The 14,929-nt window shown below is 40.8% G+C and overlaps 2 protein-coding genes and 1 pseudogene across 2 annotated transcripts; 2 read left to right on the top strand and 1 right to left on the bottom strand.

Annotated features, from left to right (window-relative positions):
• The first annotated feature begins 1,630 nt into the window (after nt 1–1,630).
• LOC137934656 (brassinosteroid-responsive RING protein 1-like) lies at nt 1,631–2,533 on the top strand. The gene has a single exon (XM_068779109.1). It carries the CDS (start codon nt 1,787–1,789, stop codon nt 2,324–2,326), a length of 540 nt encoding a protein of 179 aa, XP_068635210.1. The 5' UTR covers nt 1,631–1,786; the 3' UTR covers nt 2,327–2,533.
• Nucleotides 2,534–4,901: 2,368 nt separating this feature from the next.
• Nucleotides 4,902–7,035, top strand: LOC137935365 (probable aldo-keto reductase 2; annotated as a pseudogene).
• Nucleotides 7,036–11,579: 4,544 nt separating this feature from the next.
• LOC137934760 (BTB/POZ domain-containing protein At1g63850-like) lies at nt 11,580–14,266 on the bottom strand. The gene is made up of 2 exons (XM_068779284.1): nt 12,692–14,266; nt 11,580–12,592 (listed from the first exon to the last, which is right to left on the bottom strand). Exons 1-2 carry the CDS (start codon nt 13,589–13,591, stop codon nt 11,657–11,659), a joined length of 1,836 nt encoding a protein of 611 aa, XP_068635385.1. The 5' UTR covers nt 13,592–14,266; the 3' UTR covers nt 11,580–11,656.
• Nucleotides 14,267–14,929: the final 663 nt, after the last annotated feature.

Genomic DNA, 14,929 nt, shown 5'->3' with positions numbered 1-14,929 from the left:
GACGATTCTCTTTGCCTCCCCTCCCCATCTCCTCCTTTTCCTTTTTATATTATTAACACCCCACGCAGAATCCGCCACTGCTTACATCTCCTCCCATCCCTTTTTTTGAACCAGCGGCCTGCGTACTCAACAATTTGCCTCCCTGTCTGCCCCTCGCCGTAAATTTTAACGGTCGGAAATGGAATCTGATGGAGCAGAGTCCTCAGTGGCTCGCGGCGCGGAGCAGTGTTTAATTCTTTTCAGAGTTTAACGTGACTGGATTAGTTACTGTAGATGGGAGACTGACTAGACCTAGGCCGAACACATGGGAGAGTCCGGGTTCAGCGGACACTGCAACGACAGCGCATTTAAGAAGACGACGCCAATTGTTTTCTCACAGTTCAGGACTTTCAGATACAGTGATTTTCTGCTAAAGTCCAGACATATATTTTGTCACTCCCTCTCCAGGTCTGACGAGAACTCCATCTGCTTCATCAAAGAGTTCCACCATAACCATCTCCACTGCGCGCGCCTCGACAGTGTCTTCTACTGTTCCTCTCCTGAACCCCGACTGTATCGAATTACTTCAATAATCAATGAAGATCCTTTCAGACCCCACTCCCAGACTAAAAAATCAATGGAAGCTTTCCAACTTCCAAATGTTTCATAAATTAATAAGGATTTCCCACTCAGAACGGGATTACCCTTGAGAAAGAAACATCGACGAAGAAGCTCTCATCTTGATTGAAACACTCCGTGATCGTGCATGGATTGATCGATTTAATCTCTGTATTATAATGGCCGCAGGAACTGCTTTGAAATCTTGTACGTATGAATATGGCCTGGCAGGAATCGTCTCCCTTAAATGAAATCAAAAGGTAACGAACGATTTGACGTGGGTTTGTGGGAAAAGATGATTTGAAGGCGAAGGGGAGAAAAATCGATTCGCCGACTATCATAATCAAACTTTTTTTTTTTTCCTGGCCTTAGCCTAGACTAGACTTTTCTTTTTATCTGCTCTTGCTGATGCAACTATGACCCTTGAACACTAAGAACTATATAATCATTGAACACGAGGGGACTTTTGGGGCTTCCCAAATCTGTACTCCCCTACCCCATTATACCTATTTATATGAGACCGATTTAGACATTTATTTTATTAAAATAATCATAATTTTTGTATTTGGTGGGTCAACTCGTAACTCAAACTGAGTCAACCTAAATTTATGAGTGAGCGAGTCCGATTAAAAAACCCACGGTAATAAAATCGAGTGGGCCTCTTTGGCTGCTCCGTATCCGTACGCATCGCTGGCATTCCTGATCGTCGCAATGATTTTCACCAGGTTCATCGAACGGGGCCCACCGTCAGACATTATGGTGACACCCAGTTTCTTATTTGGACCATGCAAACATTTGTTCCCGCGGGTTACCCACTCTCCCGGGACCAACACCAGTTCCCAAAACGGCAATCTACGGCAGTCGCTTCTACCGTTCCAAGTCGTTATACGAGATTTGCAACCCCGTTACACTACGTCGTCTGACCGGTGGCATTTCCGGAATTAGGCAAATTTCTCGGGAGCAATTCGCTTTCGTCTCCCTTTATAAAGATGTCCTCCCAGCAGCCATTGTTTTACACAGATGCTCTCTTTCATCTTTCTCGCTACTTCGGTTCAAGCACTGACAGAACCTCTTTTTTTTTTTTTTTTGGCCTTTTTCTTTTCTGGGAAGAGAGGAAGTCGAACGACTTGAACCTGAAAAAGAAGCATCTTAGGCGGGTTGTTTTTTTTTCGATTTTTTCGGTTTAAGTATGGGATTTCCAGTTGGCTACTCGGAGCTCTTTTTCCCCCGCCTCATCTTGCACGCCTTCTCCCTCCTGGGTTTCGTTCGGAAGCTCATCTCCTCCCTTTTCCGGCTCTTGGGTCTGGGCGATTTCCTTGAATCCGACATTGTGTGGGCTGAAACGCGGCCGGAGTATCTCCCGGAGTTGCAGTCGATGTCCGCGATGCTGATACGGGAGATCCTCCCTGTTGTCCGGTTCGAGGAGCTGCGGCAGGCCGGAGACGAGACGCCCGATAGCTGTGCCGTCTGCCTTTACGAGTTCGAAGGTGGGGAGGAGATCCGGCGCCTGACTAACTGCCGCCACATATTCCACCGTAGCTGCCTCGACCGCTGGATGGATCACGATCAGAAGACCTGCCCCCTCTGCCGGACGCCCTTCATACCCGACGAGATGCAGGAGGCCTTCAATGAGCGTCTCTGGGCTGCTGCCGGGATTCCAGATTACTACGGGGAGTATTCGCCGGTCAGTGATAGGGAAGTTGGATTGGTCTCGATGAACGGCCGATAATAGATATAAAAGGATATGTAAATATGCTTATGAGGGAAAGGAGGATAATCGTATCATAACCAGTTATAAAGGAAACAGATAGAGAGGAAAAGAGAGAGAAAGAGAGATTATATCTCGGGAAACCGTAAAAGAAATGTAAGCTTTGTATAGAGTCGAACTTAATTCATTAGTTCCTTTTCAGAAATGAAATGCAGTAGAAAGTTCCCACTCTTTGATGTTCTGTATATTTCTTCTTTCCTTCGATTTTCCTCTTTTTTTTTTCTTATTCAGATTTACTCGAAGGAGCGAGAGAAGATGCCATTGTAGCAGATAGAAGAAAACGCTAATTGGATCTGATTAGTATCGTGTCCAGTTCCCAGAAAGGGGAGAAAGACCTTTAGCCGATCGAGTTGAGCCTCGTTCGGGCCCGTCCGGCCATAGACACGGAGTGGAGAAAGCTGATTTGGTCTTCGTCTCTTTCTTAGATTTGTCTAAGCTTTTCTCCTTTTCTCCTTCATTTTTAAGACTGGAAATGGTTTTGGTTACGGGAAACCAAATCGACTTGAAGTGGGGACTTGCAATGATATGCTTTAAAAAACAAATCCTTACTCTCTCTGGTATAGATTTCACTTTTTCATGACATTTTCGCTCTTTTTCTGTTCCTCTTGCGCCATCCACCACAACTTGAATCTAATATTATCGGAAGTCTCCACCAATTTGAAGTATTTAATCTTCTGAGCTGGCAGCCTTACTTGAAAGTTCAACAATACCGGAAAAGGAAGTTGGTAAAGATTGATTTGCTTGGATAGCCGTTGGTTAGGACCCATCACAGACTGGTCCTGACTCATAACAGGTTTCAGAAGATCTGGGTGCTCGCAACAGGGAGAACAGAGAAGAAGAACAAGAACAAGAAGAAAATTCACTCTTTCTCCATCTTTTCTTCCATCACAAAAGCAGAAACCAGAAATATGTTGGTGTGCAGTAAATCAGAATAGAGATTGTACGGCCAATTCAAGCAAATGTCCAACGGAGGACTGAGAATAGGATCAACGCCTCTTTCTCGATGATGGAGAGATATGTGGGAGCTGTAGCAAAGTTGTTGATGGTACACCTTTATTGGTCGAAGTGCCTGGAGCATATTTCAGAAAGAGAACAAGGGAAGTTTGGAGAATCGAGAATAGGATATGATGCTTTGTTATTTTAATTTTTTTGGTTGTTTGTGACTGAAGACACTCCCTTTTCTCGGCAAGAAACCAAGGAAGAAGCAACAGTACAACCTTCAACCTTCATTACAGACAGAAGATGATGAATGCCAACAAATCCTCGATTTAATGGAATTTGATGGTTTCTTACCCTAATCATCAAGCCCACCTACTGATGGATCTGGGAGTTAGTTGACATCTCCTAAAATGAGAAACCAAATTACCCTTTTCGTTTGCTAATTATAAAAATGGTCTAAGAAGACAAGATTTAGAAGTATTCTTGTAAATTCCATTGATATATAGAGTTCTACTATCAACCCATTGGTCTGATTTGTAAAATCATTTTGGAGTTTCAAGTTCATCCCGTAACCGGTCCAGAAGATTAATGCGATATTGCTACCAAACATAAATTAAACATCACCATAAATACAAAGAAAACCAATTTCTGGAAATTTCTTGCGTCCACTTTCCTCTATAGACTTCCTCGCTGACGTTAATGGAGGTTCTTCACTCGGCATTTAAGTCGGTCTCCCCCTCTATAAATTTCTCCTATCCAAACCCTCACAGTGGCAGCAACACTTCCCACTTGTTTTTTGTGGAAGAAGATGACCGTTGCGGTGGGTAGAATGAAACTCCATTCACTGGACCTAGAAGTCTCCGCCCAGACTGGGCATGTCCGCTTTCTAGGTTCCCCCCTGAGCCCGAGTTTGATATGATCCAACTCATTCACCATGCCATCAACAGCGGCATCACCTTCTTCGACACCTCCGACATATATGGCCCCTTTACCAACGAGTTGCTTCTAGGCAAGTATGAAGGTTCAGCTTTCCAGTAGCCCAATTTTTCCTCTTGCTGTAGGAAGAAAGGGTTCTGATTTCAGGACTCCAGGCCTTGAAAAGAATAAAAAAGAAGGTCGAATTGGCCCAAAAATTTGGGACTGTGTCTCTAGTGATTAAAATCTCCAGTTTTTCTTCTCGGGAATCTCTGTTTCTCGATTTTTTGTTCTTTCTCTCTGAACCTGTCTTTTATTATTACTAACTTCGTATTCTCTCTATTGAAACATTTGGAGTTTATTGGAAATGGCTCATTAACAAAATAAACTGGAAATTTTAGGGAAGAAATGCTAATGCCTTCATAAACCATTCTTTTCCAAGGATTTCAGAAAGTATTAGAGACTCAAAAAGGATTTCCATTTGTTATATGCCTCTCTCTTGGATTAAACATGAATTCCACCAAAAAAATAGTATAGCTTCCCCAAGAAAAAAAAGGAGTGACAAGTTTCTTTTACATGGGTGTTGATAATGATGGATAAGCTGATCTCCACATATATTGTCTCATAGGTTGAGTGTTCAGCCAACTTCTGAAACTTGGTGCGTTTTGTTAAAACATGTTATATGGCTCTGTTTTCATATGCAAACTACATAGGTTTGTACTCAATATGACTCGATTGGGTGGTTTCTCCAAATTTTGAAGTATGATTACAAATGAATGCCATGCCAAGCATCAGTTAATGTGTTATGTTGTCTGTCAGCACTAGGGAGTCCATTCGTTTCTAGTGAGGAACTATCTTCCTGAGATAGGTTAGTTTGATATGCTTGATTCTGAAAATTGTTGAATGGTTTGAATAACTTTTTTTTTTTTCTGTTTTAATTCACTAGATGGTTGAAATCAAGAAACTAGTTAAGGAAAGGTAAAATATGTGGGGCTTTCTGAAGCCTCTGCTTCAACAATCAGAAGAGCCTATGCTGTCCATCCAATATCTGCAGTGTAGTTAGAATGGTCCTTGTGGAGTAGAGATTTAGAGAGAGAAATAGTTCCCACTTGCTGGTTAACTTGATCTAGCATGACTTCCAATACTTGCACCATTATTTTAGGTTGGATTACATTAAAATCTCTTTTCTTCTTCTTTCAGGGAACTTGGCATAGGGATAGTGGCATACAACCCACTAGGAAGGGCCTTTTTCTCATCAGGAGCTAAATTGTTGAGCAGTTGTTTGACAATGACTTCTGAAAGATATTGAAAATAAATACAATCAGTGTGCAAAACTGGAATCTCTGGTGAAATTTTTTGCTTGGTACAAATAACATTACTTGTTTTCCTGGCTTCTGTAGAGTCTGCCTAGGTTTCGATCAGAGAATCTTGAGCATAAAGCACGCATATAAGAGCTTGTCACTGAGATGGCAGCAAAGAAGGGCTGCACACCTTCACAACTAGCATTAGCTTGGGTCCATCACCAAGGAAAGGATGTATGTCCAATTCCAGGGATGACCAAGATTGAAAATCTAAACCAGAATATTGGCGCTCTTTCTATGAAGCTCTCGTGCAAAGAAATGGCTGAAGTTGAGTCCCTATGCTTCATCTGATGTTGTTAAAGGTGAATGTTATGATCTTGCTTTCTCTTAATGGGTCAAATATGGTTTTTACCGGTTAACTTAACAGATAATCCGCCTAACATATTAATGGATAATGTTTTTTCCTCTATTACCAAAAAATGAAATGAAATCTAGATTTGTCCATGCCTTTTTATCTTTTAGTTTTTGTTTTTGTAGTGAGAAATCACCTTCAAGGCACAATTATTTGCATACCTTAAAATGCAAGACAATTTGAACCCCATCCTTCTTATTTTTTGTTTATCTGTTGGATAGTCCATGAATTTTGTGATGGAAGAGTTAAGAGTCATTAAAGACTTTGTGGCCGAATGGATAAGGAACCAATTTAACTACAAAGTCGTTTATTTTCTTTGCTCTTATGTGGAAAAGGCCTATTGGTGTTTATCTGTATATTCAAGGTTTTAAAAAATATATATATATTATTACATGAGAAATTGCCTTGAGATTTAAATAAATAATTTAATAGATAACTAATGAAGACGATGGACGCTATAAATCAAGTGATATTGGAATTGCATGTGAATTTATAACAGGAGTGTATGTTTGGTAAGTTCACCTACATGTGTATTATTTTTTATTATGCTTGACATTTTGTCCTTTTTTTCTTATGGAACGTGTAAAGCAAGAACCAAACACTAATGTGTAGCTTTGTTTGGAACAATATCATTCTGCCAAGATGGCTGAACCTACTGATTCTATCTAGGATGATTTCCATCTAGCCAGATGTGATGAAACATCTTATTTAACTTGTGGAATGGAGAAGTCCTTTTCTGCATGCACCGGTGAGGCACCCAAGAGTTTGTCAATGAATAAGGATGAGACTAATTTGGAGCTATCTATTGCACTTCCTATTGCCATGAAGTTGGAGTTAGCCCCTATCCCCCCAATTGTTAGATTTCTATTGCTCTCTTAAGTTGATATTCTGTTGTGTTTGTAGATGAGGTGGCCATCAAAAGCAAGATGTCATCACCTTTAGTATCTTCCATCTTGGAATGCTGGCAAGACACATGTACCATAATTAGCTAAGTTATGTAGCATACATTTGTTTGTAATGAACATACTTAGAACTATAATATTCTAAACAACAAATAGCCAGTTCTCAGGCATTTCTCTTACTCACCAGTTTCTATATTTGTATAGGGCCCTTCAACAATCTTTCTTTCAAATGAGATGGGAGTGATGCTCTCAAAGTGGCCATATTTGTTATCTTCTTTCACCCAATTTGCCATGTAGCATCAAACCGATTCATTTAGATGTGGCCATTGGTCCAAATTCTCACCACGTTGTAAAAAGAAAAAAATTAACAAGATAAATGAATTCAGTTCTCTAGCTAAACTAGTTTTAGAAATCATCTGTGTCAAAATTCTTAAAAATAATTGTTCTTTGGAGTTTGAACAATAAGTAAAGAAAAAAACCTATGGTTGAAAACTCAAAACCAATACCACCAAATGGTTTATTAAGAAAATTAAAAGAGTTTAGTACACAATAAAAGTAATATGATTCTACTGGGATTTGAACCAGATCTCTAGTTGCCTCGTGTCATACTGTTAAGCCACAAAGTAGTGGGTTAACACTAAAAAACAATACAACTTACAAAACTAGTCGAGCAAAACTATGGGAAGCAGCTGAGATACAAAATTCCGCGTTAAACAATCGAAAGGAAAATGTGGTTTTGTTGGACCATAATGAAGTAAAGTAAGGTGTGCAAGTACCAACCCAAACAAAAAATACAATGCAAATAGTAGTATCAAACAGAATTTAGATCACCCAAACAAAAACTCAAAACCCAAAACCAAAAGCTAGTTTAAAGTAGGATATTCATATTAATGTTGACATGCATCTACATGTTTCATAGCATTCATTCAATGACTGATGAAACACAAGCTGATAGAACTGAGGAAAAAAGAAAAGAAAACGAGCCCCCATCAGGTGTGTTGCATTTTCATGTAAGGCTTGTTATATAGGTAGGCCAAATTGGCATAAACACACAACAAGGCTTCATTTAAACCAGATTTCAACAAGTAGGTAGCTGCTGATAAAGCCTGTTATCATTTAAAAGGCTTCATTACTAGTCAGAAAGTAGTAGAATTCCCAAAATTTTAAGAAGAAAGGCATCAAAGAAACATGAGAGCAGAAGTAAAAAAAAAAAAAAAAGGCAAATCAATTTATGAACCATAAATTTGAAGAATCACAATATGTTAGAAAATTCCCAAAATCCCAGAATCACCTTCATAGTAACTTATCTTAACACCCATTTCTATCAAGCATACAGGCAACAAAGAACCTAATAATTCAGCTAACAAGAGGCAAGAAGCAAGAAAAATAGAATACATAAAATGAATTAACTATCTTATGGTTTAACTATTTGCATTCCATTTCTATACCTTGTTCTATTATTCTCAAAAAGGAATTTTTTTTTTGTCTGCCCAATCAGCTATTCATCTTGTGCATGTTTAAGGATCGACTCCAAATGCATGAACAAAAAAATGGAAACCAAAAAACCAAGAATGAAATTGTAACAAGTTCAATCTCCTCTTTGTCTTAGGAAGGAGTGTCCAAACCAATATTGCATAAACAAATAAATATAGAAACAAATCGACCAACTAACATGGTACTTGTTTGTGTTCATATTTAAGACCAGCTAATTCTACTTCTCACAAATGCTCACAATTTACATAACTAAGGCTCCAAATGCATGTTTTTTTTTTTTTTTTTTACTTTTGTTGATTTGTAGAGTCAACACATAAACACACAAAACATCTCAAGGGAAGGAGAGAAGAGAGGAACTCTAGCTCCTGAGAGAGAGGAAAAAAGAAACCACGGGAGAGAAAGAAGATGAAAATGGAGAGAGGAGTAAGGATGAGTTTGAGCCAAAAGGAAGAGTCTTAAATGCTCTATTCTATGTCTTGAAGTTGTATTTATAGTTGTGGGAAGGTGTTTATAATGACTATATTGCCCTTAGGGCTACATGATTTAAAAGGAGAAATACATAAGAAGATATACACCATCTTGCATAATTATAATTTTATGTCATCTTTATGGAAGTTCTCCTTATTTACTAGCCATGTCACCCCTATGGGTGCCTTTTACTCCTTATTTACTAGCCATGTCACCCCTATGGGTGCCTTTTAGCACTCACTCTCAAGTTGGTATTTGTAACTTCATTTTACAAATGGTCTTGGTCAAGAAACTTGAATACTTGAAAAAAAAATCTAATCTTGTGTGGTTGAAATTTTTTTTTTTGATTGCCTTTGATTGATATTGTTCTTGTTCACATTGTGTTTGCAGTATTCATATTGTTCTCATTTTGTTCTCCCCCTTACTTGGATATTCTAGGCACTTAAAAATTTGATTACCGCAACACGTAAAATCCTTCATTGTAGATTATACATCTTCTTTTTAAACATGGAATTCGAAAGGAGGCACATTACTATAACACAACTTCTAATTTGAATTCTTACATGTAAAGAAAAGAAGAAGATGACGCACATCAAATCATTACAGTAATGAATGAGCCCTGACTTGATTCGGCTTATAGAATCCTTCATGGTAGATTTCGTGACCTTCCTCATCTTTCATACTTCTCCTAGCTGGGAGGTAATGGTAATAATTTTTGTGTAAATTAAAAAAAATAGTTATGGTAATTATTTCCTTCGTCAAGGTATCGCAATGATAAGTACTCAATCGGACACAAACTCTCAAAAAGTAAAAAACATGGGTGATAAAAGCAGGAGTCCAAACCAGCCTCAAAGGATTTTGAACAAATTAGTGATGATAATAATTAAACAGGGTAATGCCTATCACTGGAAGGACGGTGATAAAAACCCACTTAAGTCTTAGTAGACTTAAAAACACCCATATATATAAAAAAAAACAAACCTAAGCAACCTAATAAGGGGTTGGCCTAAAAAGGTAAACAAGAGTAAAAAAAGAGATAATTGGAGAAAAGGAACCGAGTAAAAGGGTCATAGGGGGATGACAGGAAGAGACAATAAACACCCTGTTACTAAAATTGGAAAGAGACTATAAATGTGGAACTGTAAAAATCACAAACAAGTTTGACCACGTATGACCTTAATGAATAATTTCTCTATAAACATAATTATTGGGGAAACTTAAAAAAATTTCAATAAGAAATTTCTGAGATGAAAATAATAGTAAAAACTTTCTAAAAATAGACTTTTTCATATAAGGCAAATACTTTTTAACATAACTTGACCAATTTGCAAAGAAAGATGAAACATAATAATAAAAACTTTCTAAAAATGGACTTTTTATATAAGGCAAATACTTTTTTAACATAACTTGACCAATTGCAAAGAAAATATTCAAGAGATAAATTCTAGAAATAGGGAGATTCGGAATACTAATATTTGAAATTTTGAATGAGAAAATAAGACTTTCTAATTCAAAATTTTTAGACTTTGTAAAAAAAGAAGCTAAACTCATATATGAAAAAACTTTTTAAGGAAACTAATATAATGTGAGATCAAAGAAAGAAAACTCTTAAAGAAAGAAAAGTATTCAAGTTAGTAAAATTTTGACTAGAGTTTGAAAACAAGTAGGAAACTTAACTAAAATTAGTAACTCCAATAGTAAAGCAAAAAAATCTACTTAAATTTGGATATTTGCATGCAACAGGTTACTGACATGACCTTTGATTTTTCAAATGTGGATATCTCTCTAGAAAAGTTAGATTAAGAAACGGTTTATTGGGATAGAAATTAAACTCAAATAGTTTTGTTTTGAGATATAATTCTCAATCTTCGTGGTAGAAATCGTTCAGAAAATTTAGGTTTTTTGCTACTACTCAAAACTTTTTTTATCGCTTAACCTTTGCTACTTTAGATCGATTTCTCTTTCTAAAATCCTCTAATTGCAATAATTTCTTTTGCATTGGAAACTAGACTCAAAACTCTTTCGAAGTAATATATAGTTCGCCACAACAAACTTATGATAAGAGAGTAATAAATCCAATAAAAAATAGGAATTGAGAAAAAATAAGACAAAAGGAAAAAACAAAAAACTTCTTTTCTCTCACTTTTCTCTATCTTATTCTCTTTTTCATTTAAGATCTTCGCCTACTTTGATACCGTGCTGATTTGTAAGCTTAAACACAAGACATCTCAATGGAAAGAGAGAAAACGGAAACTCTTAACTCTTCGAAGAGGGGAGATAATACAGAATGGGAGAGAAGGAAGATGAAAAGAGAAAACAAAAACTCAAAGATACACCCGAGACAAGATCCAAAAAATGTCGATCATCGAACAAACTGACCATAACATGGTACTTGCTGTTTGTGCTCAGATCTCTTAATCTAAAAGTTTGCTAACTTTGGGCTCAGAAATTTAGTCTTAGAAAATTTCTTAATCCAGGTTTAAGATCAAAACTTGAACAAGCAATTCATAGGGTACTTAAAACAAGCATCGAGAGTGCTGATTTTTATTTTATATACAGATATTCAAATTAATGCCTTAAGGGGTTCGGTGATCTCAGCTTGTTTAACACAAAAAAACACGTTTGCATTCACAGTTGTTTCCTTTCTCTACTCTCTGCCCGCACAATGCAACAAAATTCTGCCTGTGTCATTCAGTTTTCCCCCTCTTCGTCTTTCTCGCATAGCTTCTGCTCGCTGTCAACGCGATCAGCTCCCCCTAAATAGTAACTGAAAGACAGACAGATTCACAGAAAACCAATAAAGATAAACACTGTAAGGGAAAATTTTATCTGAGACTCTGGACGTTCACAATTTTTTCAATTACGAATTCTCACACGCTGCTCCAATCCTCAACTGCCGGAGCCGATCTGGCTCGCCGTTTCGCTTCCAGAAAGCTCTCCGCCACCAAACCTCGAAGGCTCTCTGAATGTTAGGGCAATCCTCCCCAGAATTCAAGAATCTGTCGAACCACGCTAGAAGAAACTCCTGCTGCCACGACAACGGCAATGTGAGGATGGTGTTGCTCAGGCCGTCTTCCACCAGGTGTCGATCCAGCCCTTTGCAGGCTCGCCTCATCCACCCGAAGTCGTCGTAAAAGGGTCCCAACCACGTTCGTAGCAGCAGACATCTCACTTCCTTCGACACCAGTACCTGCCCCTTACCCATCCCCACAAACAGTCTTGCCGTCACCCTGCTTACCTCGTATCGGTGCATCAGCGGAACACGGGAATGCGCCGCAGCCACCTCCCCTTCACCTGCCCATGTCTTCGAGAACTCCTCTCCAATTTGCCGGTCGATCAGGATGTCCAGAATCCAGTGGAGATTGCCGGCCTGCCGGGATATCTGGCCGATGTCGAATGGGCCGGTTCCGTCGGCTGCGGCTAGGAGATGGGATCGGAGGAGCTGGAGGCAGCTGTCGCAGGCGGAGTAGAGAGACTCTTTACTGATATCGTTGTGGGAGGAGTTCTCTCTCAGCATTTTCGATACTAACCCCTTCATGTCCCGCCGAGCCTTCTCGTCTTTCCCTTCGAGGACTACTTGCAGAAGCCGCAGCAGGATTTCTTCCTGATTGCCTTCTTCGGTGACAGGGACTTCGATGGAGACCCTCTTCAAGACTTCACCAGCTCCCGCACCCTCTAGATGAAGTTGCGCGAGAACAGAGGCAACTTTCTCTTCTTCGTCCTCCGCCCATGGCGCCGCCTCTAAGTACTCCAGACAAGACAGCACCCCGGCATCGAATACAATCGCCGCTGAGACCTGTTTTTTAAAGCTCTCATCTAATTAACGAACGAAATGGGGTTGTTTGCTGCTTTCATCGAGGACCCTAATTTTGATGAACAAGGGATCATGGGTTACCTTTAAGATGCCGAGGACCTTGGAGACGTCTTCCTTCATGAGCTTCCGGCGAAGGTCTTTACAGTACATCAGGCGGAGGGTTTCCATGTAGATCTCGACGTCGTCGCAGTCCGAGATCTCAACGATGTGGGGAAGGGACCTTTGCTGCTTCGACCATCGATCAGAGAGCTTGGCGGCGAAGAAGCGGCTGTGGGCTACGAGGATCTGCCGGTGAACATTGATGGCGATGCTGAGCCCATCTTTGGAACTGAGAGTCAGCCTGACGTCGCTGGAGGAAGCGTCATTGAACTGGTTCCCTGGGCTGCAGCTTCCCAAGATCTCCGCGGTCCGCTCCTGCAGTTGAAGCTGCCTATCCTGGACCGAGACTACTGATTTTCCGTTGGGAAGAGGCGGATGTCCGACGGGGATCGGCTGCCGAGGGTGGCAATCCTGTTCGTTTGCCATCATCTCGAAGAGGGTGGGACTGGATCGAGTCTTGTCGAGAACCGGCGGTGGGGACATGGGGTTCAAGAGCCCCGCGTTGAGAGCAGTGTTGAATTTGGTGTAGCACGCAGGATAGGGAGCGTATCCCGCCGGCGAGTCCATGACGACCGGGGAGGCGACTCTGACCGGCGACGGCGACCGAGAAAAGGCGCAAACAGTTCCGGCGTCTTCTTGATCACCCGGAGGCGGCGTACTTCGCCGCTTAGAAGACGGGGGTGGCGGAGGGGGAGGCGGAGCAGGAGGAGGAGGCGAGAACCTGGCAGTGCAGCACCAGGCGCCGTCGGAGGCGACGACTGGGGGCTTCCGCTGTGGGGTTTCAGCGTCCGGCGCAGCTGTCGCGGAAATGGTCGTCTCTCGGCGCTTACGACGCTTGGGCTTGTGCAGCGTCTGGGTTTTGAGATGGGCGGTTGCTGCCATGGTTTGCCTTGTCTTTTGCGGAACTAGAGAGAGGATAGAGAGAGAGAAAACGGCCCAATTTTGTTTTCGTGAGATAAAAAATAAAGACGATTGTTAGGATGGAGGGAATCGAGGCGGAGCAAGATTAATTAAGCGATTCAGCCGAGAGAAGGCTCTCCTGGCGATGGCTCCGTGCAGGTGAGCCCAGAGAGGCAAACGAAGGAATACAACTCATTTAATGCGGAAAAGGAGAGAAACAGAAGCGCGCAATGGCAGCCAATCGATCACTGTTCGTCTTTTCTCTTTGTCAGATCGTTGACAGGTAGGGAAGGATGTACTCATTCGTTAGAAGCAGAGGCTGGTTTGAGCGCCCAAAATTTTTCAAGGGAAGACAAACTACAAAGACGAGACTGCTCTCAATGTTGCCGCGCGCATGGAGCTGTCTCAGTCACTCCGGTGGATTCCCTCACCCAACTCAGCTCTGCTTTCTCTTTATCATTTTCTGCTTTTGGCCCGCTGCTGTGAGGTAATATATGAACAAACAATTGACGTTTAATCTCCGCAAAGCCTACAGATTTCTTCCCCGGTTCCTTTTGATGGTGATCGTGAGAAATTGGAGCATGTTTGGTTGGAATCTCTACCCAGCTTTTTTTCTGTCTGGGTTTTGCAGATAATATAAAAAAAACTAGACCGTCCCTCCACCTAATCCACCCCCCATAAATTCTTTCACCGAACACATATAACAGAAGCTCTCATGGGTCCCGTTGGAAGATTCAAGACTTGGTTTGGTTGAACCCTACGTCCCATCCGAAGTTTTTTTCCCCGCAAGTCCCCGGACAGCAGACGCCCAGACTGTGACACAGAGCTGGCTGTATCTTGATTCTCTTGAAGCGGGAACCCACCCCCAAGGTGTTCGACAAAATGATCAAGAGACGCGGATGGCAATCAAACATGTCCGTCAGTGGTTACCAGCCAGCAATCCCGCTTAACTTCTTCCCTGAATAGAATGATGGACCGGAACTTTACCTGCTTTTCCCTGTTTTTAATTGATTTCCGCACTCATTAAAGAGCATTTGGTATAGCTTTTCGGTACAACAAAAAATGTACCTTGCTTACGAATGGGTATTTCATAATTTACACTTTTGCGTACATGTGCCTCCGATCTTCCATTCGGAGAGGAAAGATGCAGCTTTTTGGTGTCAAAGAGGCGCCCTGGTGTATGCTTAGTTATTCCCTTATTTTTAACCTGGAATTGTCAGATGAGAAAGAGAGAGGGGGGAATGATGAGTAGAGTTCATTGAGAAGCAACTCAATTGAGTTTGGACTGTCGGGAATAAGAGTGATCAAGCTTCCCAAAAT

This window comes from Aristolochia californica, unplaced genomic scaffold, assembly GCF_029961685.1.
Source record: "Aristolochia californica isolate CCGP_79_NKW_82.1479 unplaced genomic scaffold, dmAriCali1.0.hap1 SCAF_6, whole genome shotgun sequence".
Classification (NCBI taxonomy): domain Eukaryota; kingdom Viridiplantae; phylum Streptophyta; class Magnoliopsida; order Piperales; family Aristolochiaceae; genus Aristolochia; species Aristolochia californica.
Note: the sequence above shows the minus strand (reverse complement) of the source record. Positions and strands in the feature narration are given on the sequence as shown.